This window comes from Protobothrops mucrosquamatus, unplaced genomic scaffold (assembly GCF_001527695.2).
Source record: "Protobothrops mucrosquamatus isolate PMUCROS unplaced genomic scaffold, P.Mucros_1.0 scaffold4888, whole genome shotgun sequence".
NCBI lineage: Eukaryota > Metazoa > Chordata > Lepidosauria > Squamata > Viperidae > Protobothrops > Protobothrops mucrosquamatus.
Window position 1 is genome coordinate 23,708 of NW_015390776.1, and position 9,884 is coordinate 33,591.

Sequence of the window (9,884 nt, forward strand, 5' to 3'; positions counted from 1 at the left end):
GAAGGGGTCTGAGCTGGGACAGGAAGAGCTGGGAAAAAATCTCCTGCTGTTATAAATGTGTTAATTTCCTATCCGGCGAGATGTTTCACCTATTTGGCGGGCACAAAATGACCGGCTGGCTTCCTCGCGTGATGTGACCGGTCAGTTTCTCCGGGAAGCGCTGCGCTGGGTCACGGTGGGAAAGTTGACCCTCCTTTCAACCCGTCCCTTCCACTCCTGCTTCCAATAAATGGCCTTAATTCTCATTCTGCTGGGAATTAAAACAGCTGGGAGTCTTCCCCCTCCAAGGGACAGTTGTGAAACTGACTGGGTACCAATGCCTGAATTTGGCAGACGTACAAAAAGACGGAGAGAAGATGGAAGAATAGGGGTTCCCAAACAGCGACCGACGAAACCGGGATAGGGGATGAACGAACCAGACTGGGTTAAAGCAACAGGTTAAAAACCCGCAGATTGGGAGTTCTAGTCCTGCCTGAGGTGTGAAAGCCGGCTGGGTGACTTTGGGCCAATCGCCAGGAGACTGTGAGTTCTAGTCTCACTTTAGGCATCCAAACTGACTGGGTGACTTTGGGTGGATCACCAGGAGATGGTGAGTTCTAGTCTCACTTTAGGCATGAAAGCCAGCTGGATGGCTTTAGGCCAATCACCAGGAGACAGTGAGTTCTAGTCCCACCTTAGGCGTGAAAGCCAACTGGGTGATTTTGGGCCAATCATCAGGAGATAGTGAGTTCTAGTCTCACTTTAGGCATCAAAGCTGACTGGGTGACTGGGCAGGAGATGGTGAGTTCTAGTCCCACCTTAGGCCTGAAAGCCAGCAGGGTGACTTTGGGCCAATCACCAGGTGACGGTGAGTTCTAGTCCCGCCTTACGTACGAAAGCCAGCTGGGTGACTTTGGGCCAATCACCAGGAGACGGTGAGTTCTAGTCCTGCCTTAGGCATGAAAGCCAGCAGGGTGACTTTGGGCCAATCACCAGGTGACTGTGAGTTCTAGTCCCGCCTTAGGCATGAAAGCCGGCTGGGTGACTTTGGGCCCATCACCAGGAGACGCTAGTCCCGCCTTAGACCCAAAAGCTGAATGGATGACTTTTGACACCCCGCCCTTGTACGATTTACTATCTCTTCTAATCATCAAACTCAGATATCATAACCTTACGTTCTGTCTCACACCAAACGTCCAATTCCACCCTCGTATCTGGAAAATAAATTTCCCTGGGTTTTTTTGGTTTTTTTTTTATTTCCCTAATTTTGTCTCCGTCAGTGACCCAAACTGATTTTGTGGGAAAAAAAAAAAACTCAGCGTAGGTCAAGACGGTTTTCCTCCTTCCAGGAACGAAGCGAAGTGTCTGACATAAAAGATTGTGAGTTTGCTGGTCCGTTTTCAGGCACGGTTTTTTCTCTCTCTGCAGGATTTCGTTCTTTCCGTAAGGCTCTGAATCACCGCTCTTTCTTTTTTTTGGGGGGGGGGGTTCAAAAATGGAACAAGCTCTGTGTGCGGAAGGGGCGGAAGTGAGGTTTGGTTCTGGAGCGGATGGCGAGGGCTTCCTTTCGCAGCTGCGTGAATAATCAGATCCCCCCCACACACACACACACCACCCTCTCTCCTTCCTTTGCAAGGCCCAGGGGAAAAGCCGACTCAGATGATCCTTCCAGATCCACTTTTCCAGTCCCAGATTCTGTTCCAAATATAGGCCAATAAATAGACAGAACGGTAGCGAGCGCCAAAGTTGAGAGCGTTTCGTTCAGGGCCGAAATCATGCAGGTCATCCTTGAGTTACGGCCACGGAAATTTCCGTCGCTAAGCGAAACCTTTGTGAAGGGAGTTTTGCCCCGTTTTACCATTTTTCCTGCAGCCGTTGTTCAGCGAATCCCTAAGCGAGAAAGCTTCGCTCCTTGATCCGTCCCCATCCGTTGCTTCTTGCCTTGCCTTCTGGAGTTAGAATCACAGAATAACAGGAGCTGGGAGGGACCTGGGAGGTCTTCTAGTCCAGCCCCCTGCTCAAGCAGGAGACTCTCTACCATTCCAGACCAACGGTGGTCCGATCTCTTCTTTAAAACCTCCAGGGTTGGAGCATTCACAGCTTCTGGTGGCAAGGTGTTCCACTGGTTAATTTTTCTCACTGTCAGGAAATTTCCCCTTAGTTCTAGGTTGTTTCTCTCCTTGCTTGGTTTCCATCCGTTGCTTCATATCCTGGAATTTAGAATCACAGAATAACAGAGCTGGGAGGGACCTTGGAGGTCTTCTAGTCCAACCCTCTGCTCAAGCAGAATAATAACAGAAGAACTGAATTGGGAGGGACCTTGGAGGTCTTCTAGTCCAACCCCATGCTCAAGCAGGAGACCCTCCACCATTCCAGACAAGTGGCTGTCCAGTCTCTTCTTAAAAACTTCCAGTGTTGAAACATTCCACATCTTCTGGTGTCAAGCAGTTCCACTGGTTAGTTGTTCTAACTGTCAGGAAATTTCTCCTTAGTTCCAGGTTGCTTCTCTCCTTGATTAGTCTCCATCCGTTGCTTCTTGTCCTGCCTTCAGGGGCTTTGGAGAAGAGGTGGACCCCCCCCTCTTCTTTTGGGGCAACCCCTTAGATATTCCAGTTTGCTTCTGGATATCTAGAGCTATTCAAAAGGGCCTCAATCTTTGTCTCGGCTTCAGATGGCGCTTATATTACCGGTCTAAGAGGTGGAAAGTTGGATTCGGGACCATCCAAAATCAGGGGCATCGATTTGCCTGATGCAAAAGTGGATATAATTCAGCTGGAAAGAAAAAGGAGAAGCAGGAAGGCTGCAAATTTCCAAGAAAAGGAGAATTGGGCAAAAGCTGCGGTAATGAGATTGGCAGCCCGAGTGCCAAAGCATTCCCGTCCCCCACCGGGGAAAGAGTTTGCTTCGGGATCCAGATTGCAACAGGATCCCCTCTCTTCGTTCCTGTAGGTCCAGCTGAGCAAGAAATAAATTCAAAACGTTGAGGGAGGGGAAGGAGAGGACCTCTGGGCTGTGGGAACAGATGGGGTGGGTGGCACGCAGAGGAGCCAAAGGAAACACTTCGGAAACAATTAGCCAGGAGGTTGATAGATCGGGGAGGGTGGGGGGGAAATGAAGTAACAGAGAAGAGAGGAGGTGAAGGAGAAGATGGAGAAGATGGAGAAGGAGAAGGAGAAGATGGTCAAGGAGAACATGGAGAAGATGGAGAAGGACAAGATGGGAAAGGAGAAAGAGAAGATGGTCAAGGAGAACATGGAGAAGATGGAGAAGGACAAGATGGAAAATGAGAAGGAAGAGAAGGAGAAGATGGAAAAGTAGGAGAAGGAGAAGATGGAGAAGATGGAGAAGGACAAGATAGGAACGGAGAAGGAGAAGATGGTCAAGGAGAACATGGAGAAGGACAAGATGGGAAAGGAGAAAGAGAAGATGGTCAAGGAGAACATGGGGAAGATGGAGAAGGACAAGATGGAAAATGAGAAGGAAGAGAAGGAGAAGATGGAAAAGTAGGAGAAGGAGAAGATGGAGAAGGACAAGATAGGAACGGAGAAGAAGAAGATGGTCAAGGAGAACATGGAGAAGGACAAGATGGGAAAGGAGAAGGAGAAGATGGACAAGGAGAACATGCAGGAGGAGAAGGAGATGGAAAAGGAGAAGATGCAGGAGGGGGAGAAGAGAAGATGAAGAAGATGACAAGATGGAGATGGAGAAGGAGGCAGAAGATAAAGTGAAGGTGAAGATGGAGATGGACAAGATGGAGATGAGGAAGGAGAAGGAGAAAAATGGACATGCAGGAGGAGGAGGAAGAGGAAGAAAGGGGAAGGAGAAAATGGAGATGGAGGAGGAGGAGGAGGAGGAGGAGGAGGAGGAGCAGAAGAAGGAGAAAGGGGTGGAACATGGGCAAAGAAGATGAGACCACCGTACTGAACATTGATGAGAAAATTATGCAGACCCTTGATGCGGTTTTTGTAACAGGGCCTGCTCAGAGGGGTATACAAAAAGGCCAGTTCAGAGGACCAACCCTAGTCATGGTCTCCAACAGCCCTGCAAGGGAGGCCCTCTCAACCCCGAGAGTCCAGTCGGAACCCAGCTGGAACAGAAAGAGGGGATGTGTCAGGGGTCAGCGGAGGACAACGAGGGAGAAACAAAGGCGAGAGGAGACAGCAGCCCAGCGAAGAGCCGCACCACACGGATCTATTGTGATAGGAACTTTGTTGAGTATGTGAGTCATTGCTGAAGCATCAGCCCAACCTCACAGCAACAGAGACGGGGTCTCGTGAATGCCGGGCTGCGGTTTCAGCTGTTTGGGGGCTGGAATCTCGGAGGGATGGGTGGCTTGGAAAGGATCCACCCTCCAAAAGTGGGTCTCTTCTCCACACGGAGGGATCTACAGGTGGTCCTCGACTTATGACCACAATTGAGCCCCAAATTTCTAGAGACATTTGTTAAGTGAGTTTGGCCCCGTTTTACGATATTTTTGGCCATAGTTGTTAAGTTAGTAACATGGTTGTTAAATGAAGTAAGTAAGTAAGTAAGTAAGTAAGTAAGTAAGGAAGGAAGGAAGGAAGGAAGGAAGGAAGGAAGGAAGGAAGGAAGGAAGGAAGGAAGGAAAAAAGGAAGGAAAAGGAAGAGGAGGAGAAGAGAAAAGGAAGATAGAGAGGAGGGGGGAAGGTGAAGAGGGGTAAGAGGAAGAAGGAAAGAAGAGAAGGAGAGAGGAAGAAAGAAAGAAAGAAAGAAAGAAAGAGAAAGAATGAAAGAATGAAAAGTAGGAGAAGGAAAGGAGAAAAAGGAGGGAAGGAAGGAAGGAAGGAAGGAAGGAAAGAAAGAAAGAAAGAAAGAAAGAAAGAAAGAAAGAAAGAAAGAAAGAAAGAATAGGACGACGAGGGAAGGAGAAAAAAGGAGGGAAGAAAGAAAGAGAGAGAGAAAGAAAGAGACACAAAGAAAGAAGAAAGAGAAAGAATGAGAAAAAGAAGGAAGGAAGGAAGGAAGGAAGGAAGGAAGGAAGGAAGAAAGAAAGAAAGAAAGAAAGAAAGAAAGAAAGAAAGAAAGAAAGAGAAAGAAAGAAAGAAAGAAAGAAAGAAAGAAAGAAAGAAAGAAAGAAAAAGACAGCTGTCAAAGCTCAAGACAGACTTTTCCCTGAAGCCCAGCCTGCTCCTCCTCCTCCTCCTCCTTCCAGGGGCCTTAACCTCTGGAAACAGCTGCCCTGGGATCCTGGCCTCCTTCCCAGTTTGCTTGGGAGAGCCCAGGGAATTGTGAGAAAGTGGGACACTCTGTTCCCAGCAGATCCATCTCGGTTCTGGGCAAGGTAGGAAAGAGCTGTCGAAGGAAGAGACGCATCCCCCCCATTCCCACATCTGACCAGAACCGTCTGGGACGGGTCAGGATCCCCAACTGACGAGCCGATGTTCCACAAGACACGTCACCCCCCACGTCACCGGGGGGACCACGTCACCCAGAACCGCGAAAGCACAACACCGAAAAAACAAACCAACAAAAAAAAAAAAAAGCCTGGAAAAGGATTCTCACAAATTTTCCCTAGGCAAGAAAAATGACATTAATTTCGATGACGACCCAAAGAGTGGGAATGTCTAGGACTAGAAGTTCTCCTGATTTTGGAATGATGGCTGTATCTCCAAGAGGGATGCCTTGATTTCAAAAGCTTTTACGAGTTTTGGGGTCTCTGAGCTCACTTCATTTTTGTTTTAGGGGAGAAAACCCTAAGCCAAAACTAGAACTCACAGTCTCCTGGTGACTGGCCTAGGCCCTCAGGTCACTCAGCTGGCTTTCATACCTAAGTCAGGACTAGAACTCATGGCCTCCTGGTGATGGGCCAGCTGTCTACACCTACATAAAGAATAAGGTTCAAGGCAATGCTGGGTGGGGTGTCCAGGAGCTGGGTGGGTGGGTGGGTGTCCAGGAGTCAAATTACTTATGGTGTAATTGGAAAGCTTTCCAGGTGGACCCTTGTGGACTAGCAACTTAAGAAGCGTCGAGAGTTTTGCATTCTCCACCGGGGAGCAGATCCACTCACGGAGGGAGGATTAAATTCCCAAAATATTACCTCTCTTTTGACAATCAAGAACCCTTGATGGACAGAGGTCGGGGCAGCAGACCACGATTCCAAGATTTCTCTCTCCTTAGAGATGGAAGATCAAACATTTGTCCAGCCAGGAAAAAAACAAACAAACAAACAAACAAACTGCAAGGCATCTAGAGAAAAGGAAAATCCCAATTTACACACACACACACACACACACACACACACACAGACACACCACCACCCCTTCCCCAAAGTGTGTCTCATCTCCGTCAGCTCATTTGCAGTTCCCATCCTTAAATCATCTTACAGCTCGACAGCAACTCCGCTTATTTATTATTTTTTTTTAAAACAAAAAGAGGAAAAGATTTTTATTTTTTTAAAGGAGGGGAAAAACCCTCCTTTAATCTCTTATTCATAGCATTACGTCTTTCGGCATCATCCTTTTTTGACTAAGCCCTGCAGCCAATGAAAACATGGAAAGAGAAAAGAAGGCGGAGCTAATTGCAGATGAACTGAATTGTAATTCAGTACACACACACACACACACACACACACACACACACACATTATATATATATATGGACATGTATACATCCCCACCTCTCAAAACTCAGAAAGTTCCCGAGGATTAAAAAACAGAAAGGGAGAAAGGGAGAGAAAACTAACCGGTGGATCGAGTTGATTCCTTTTTTTTCTATCCATGGTCTGATTCTACACTTCGTTTCAAAAGAGAAGCAAGTTGAAGGGTGACAATAAGGATTTTTTTTTTCCTGTTGCTTTCTAAGATTTGGAAGGAAGAACAGAAGCAGCCAGCGAGAAAACCCAAATCAGCTGCAGGAGCGGAGGAAAAAAAAATAAAGGAGGGAAAAAAATCTATTTTTCAACTATTTCTCTCGGCAACTCAACTCAAAATCTCTTCTCGTTTGATCTGATTTTTTTTTTCTTTCTTCTCCTCTTAACTTGGGTTAAGTTTTATCAACTTTGGGTTTGCAAACGGCAAAGAGAAGAGGGGATTACGGTGTCCTTGATTCTGATTTTTATTTTGTATTTGTCCCTGGGGCAATTTTAATACGATCGGGGATCTCTTGATTTATCTCTGGTTTTCTCCGACGAGGGAGAGAAATTTGGGGGGTATCCCTTCCTTTCTTCTGAAGTTGACTTTAAAAAAATATATATATCCATGTTTCTTCTGCTGCTCATCCTCTGTTTTCATCCGGCTCGGTCAGCAACCCAAAGGGGTCCTTTGACCAGATACGATGAAGAAATCGTTTATCCTGAAAAACTGAATGCCACTTCAATTTTGGGGGGTCTAGACCCGGCTGGCACACTTGACAATGAGAATTCCCTCGATTATAACATGGATGCGGACCAACATCTGTCCTTTCGACTGCAGATGTTTGGGGAAGAGCTGACCCTCCATTTAGAGAAAGACCCCAGTTTTTTCTCCAAGGACTTGACCGTCCAATATTTGGGCAGATTGAGGCCGGAGGTGGACACTCCAACTGAACGTGGCAACTACTACACCGGGACAATCAATTCGGATCCGGAATCGATCGTGGCAATCAGTTTTGACGGGACCTCTTTGATTGGGGTGCTGCAGTATGGGGGTACCGAGTATCACATCCAGCCTCTGAAAGGGGGGACCCCAAACATGGAGGGAGGAACCGAAGCCCACGTGGTGAGGAAGAAGATGTTAGACAAAGGGGACGGGCCCATGTGTGGGGTTGGCGCGCAGGCGTCGGAGGGCGCGCCCAGCGAAGAAGGAAAGCTATGGAAGAAAACGGATGCATTTCCCAGGAGAACCAAGGTAGGTAGATAAGTCCACCAGCTTCATTAAGGGGTGGTTGGTGAGGATGCTCAAGGTTCCTCAGGTGGGTTGGGTTCTCGGCTGGGTCTTCTGAAGGAACATTCATTCTCAGAGAGTTTTCTCTGGTGTGGAGTCCCACATTTGGGGTGTAAAAGGTTTCTTGGGGTCTCCTCCATCTCATGGACCCAGCTTACTGGGTGTTCCTTCAACAGAGCACCGGTGTCATTGTCAGACCTGGTGGCCCTCAGATCCAACAGGAGCAGAGTCCTGTCCCAGAAGGCTGTCAATTCAGAAAGCCAGCTATGGACTTAAGGAGGAGATAAAAACCTATGATAGCCAGAGATAACAAGGACTAAAACGATATAAGGCTGAAAAGAAGACTGAGGTTGACTTTTCATCACCCAACTAGGTAACATTGAGAGGAAGGGGTTTGCACTGATGACATTACCTAGTTGGGTCACCAGATGTCTGCCAGAAAACCACCCAGCTCAGAGAACCCCAAGGACCCCAGACTAGCAAATCTTTCATCTCTGGAAAGCAGCAAAGATAGAAGGCGAATTCTTAACACTGACTTGAGTTTCCAGAACAGAGGTGGGACAGACCAAACCAGGGCACCCCATAACCACGATTTGCAGTCATGGATGACTTGAAAAGAATCTGGGAACTATGTTTGCTAGCAAGTTGGAGATCTGAAGCTGAAGACGAGGCCCTCAGATTTATTAGGCCAGTGGTTAATATCCAGCTTGGTCTAATTGTTAAGGAGCTGGCTTAGAAACCAGGAGACTGGGAGTTCTGGTCCTGCCTTAGACTTGAAAGCTGACTGTGTAGCTTTGGGCCAATCATGAGGAGATGGTGAGTTCTAGTACCGCCTTAGAAAAAGGAAAGCCAGTTAGGTGACTTTGGGCCAATCACCGGGAGATGGTGAGTTCTAGTTCCACTTTCAACATGAAAGGCATCTGGGTGACTTTGGGCCAATCACCAGGAGATGGTGAGTTCTAGTCCTGCCTTAGACATGAAAGCCAGCTGGGTGACTTTGGGCCAATCACCAGGAGATGGTGAGTTCTAGTCCTGCCTTAGGAATGAAAGTCGGCTGGGTGACTCTGAGCCAGTCACCAGGAGACGGTGAGTTCTAGTCCTGCCTTAGGAATGAAAGCTGGCTGGGTGACTCTGAGCCAGTCACCAGGAGATGGTGAGTTCTAGTTCTATAATAGCCATGAAAGCCAGCTGGGCCACTTTGAGCCAGTCCCTCCCTCTCATCCCAATCCTCTTCACGGGATTATTGTTCCAGGGAAAACAGGAGGGGGAAGGAGCATAAGCCAGGTTCGCTGCCTCGAAATGTTTATAAAAACCTAACAAAGGCACAATATAAACAATCAAAATAAAAAAATAAAGACACACAAAGGGGGGGGAACGCTCTTTTCCAGGCCGTGCATGACCTCAACTGTCTAATCCAGCCACGATCCTACAGCCCTGAATCCCAACGGCTTGAAACTTTTGCTCCATGTGGGGGTTCAGGCTCTCCCTCTGAACCCCCAACCTCCGCCCCCCCACCCCCCAAAAAACACATTGGACTGGCAAATGCAGCTGTACCTTTTCTCGTAGCCTGTCAGGGGAAAAAAAACCCTCATTTTTGCCCGGAAGCAGGAACAGCTGGCCTCTGCTTTGAACGGTTGTGTGAACCCTCGCTCCGGGGTTTTGCTTCGTCTGGCCCTGGCCCCAGCTACGCCCGGCTCTTTAAGGCAGAACAAATTTTTTTTCCCAAGGAAGGAATTTCTCTCCTCCCCAAGCGAGCCAGAGGCATCTGGAAGGGGGAGAGGAAAAAACACAACCAAACGGGGTGGAATTAGGTTTTTCACGACGCCCGACTGGTTTCAAAACAATGTTTTTAAACTCCTGGGCTTGGTCAAAGTCGCTCCAGCGTGGGAATTTGGGTCTGGGGTTAAATGCGCCGTGAAGAGATGGCTGCAGAAGCTTGGGGGGGGGAACAAAATCTGGGGGTGAACTCCAAGTTGGGGGGATGTTTGGTGGATTGACAGCCCAGGAATTGGGTGGCGTTGACAC

At 47.9% G+C, this 9,884-nt stretch overlaps 1 protein-coding gene across 1 annotated transcript in view; it reads left to right on the top strand.

The window, feature by feature from the left end:
- The first annotated feature begins 3,872 nt into the window (after positions 1 to 3,872).
- Positions 3,873 to 9,884, top strand: part of ADAMTS4 (ADAM metallopeptidase with thrombospondin type 1 motif 4) — a 15,195-nt gene continuing 9,183 nt past the window's right edge. The window contains exons 1-2 of the mRNA XM_015828778.2: positions 3,873 to 3,966; positions 7,243 to 7,823. Coding sequence (XP_015684264.2) covers positions 3,873 to 3,966; positions 7,243 to 7,823 — 675 coding nt within the window. The remainder of the gene's footprint in view (positions 3,967 to 7,242; positions 7,824 to 9,884) is intronic.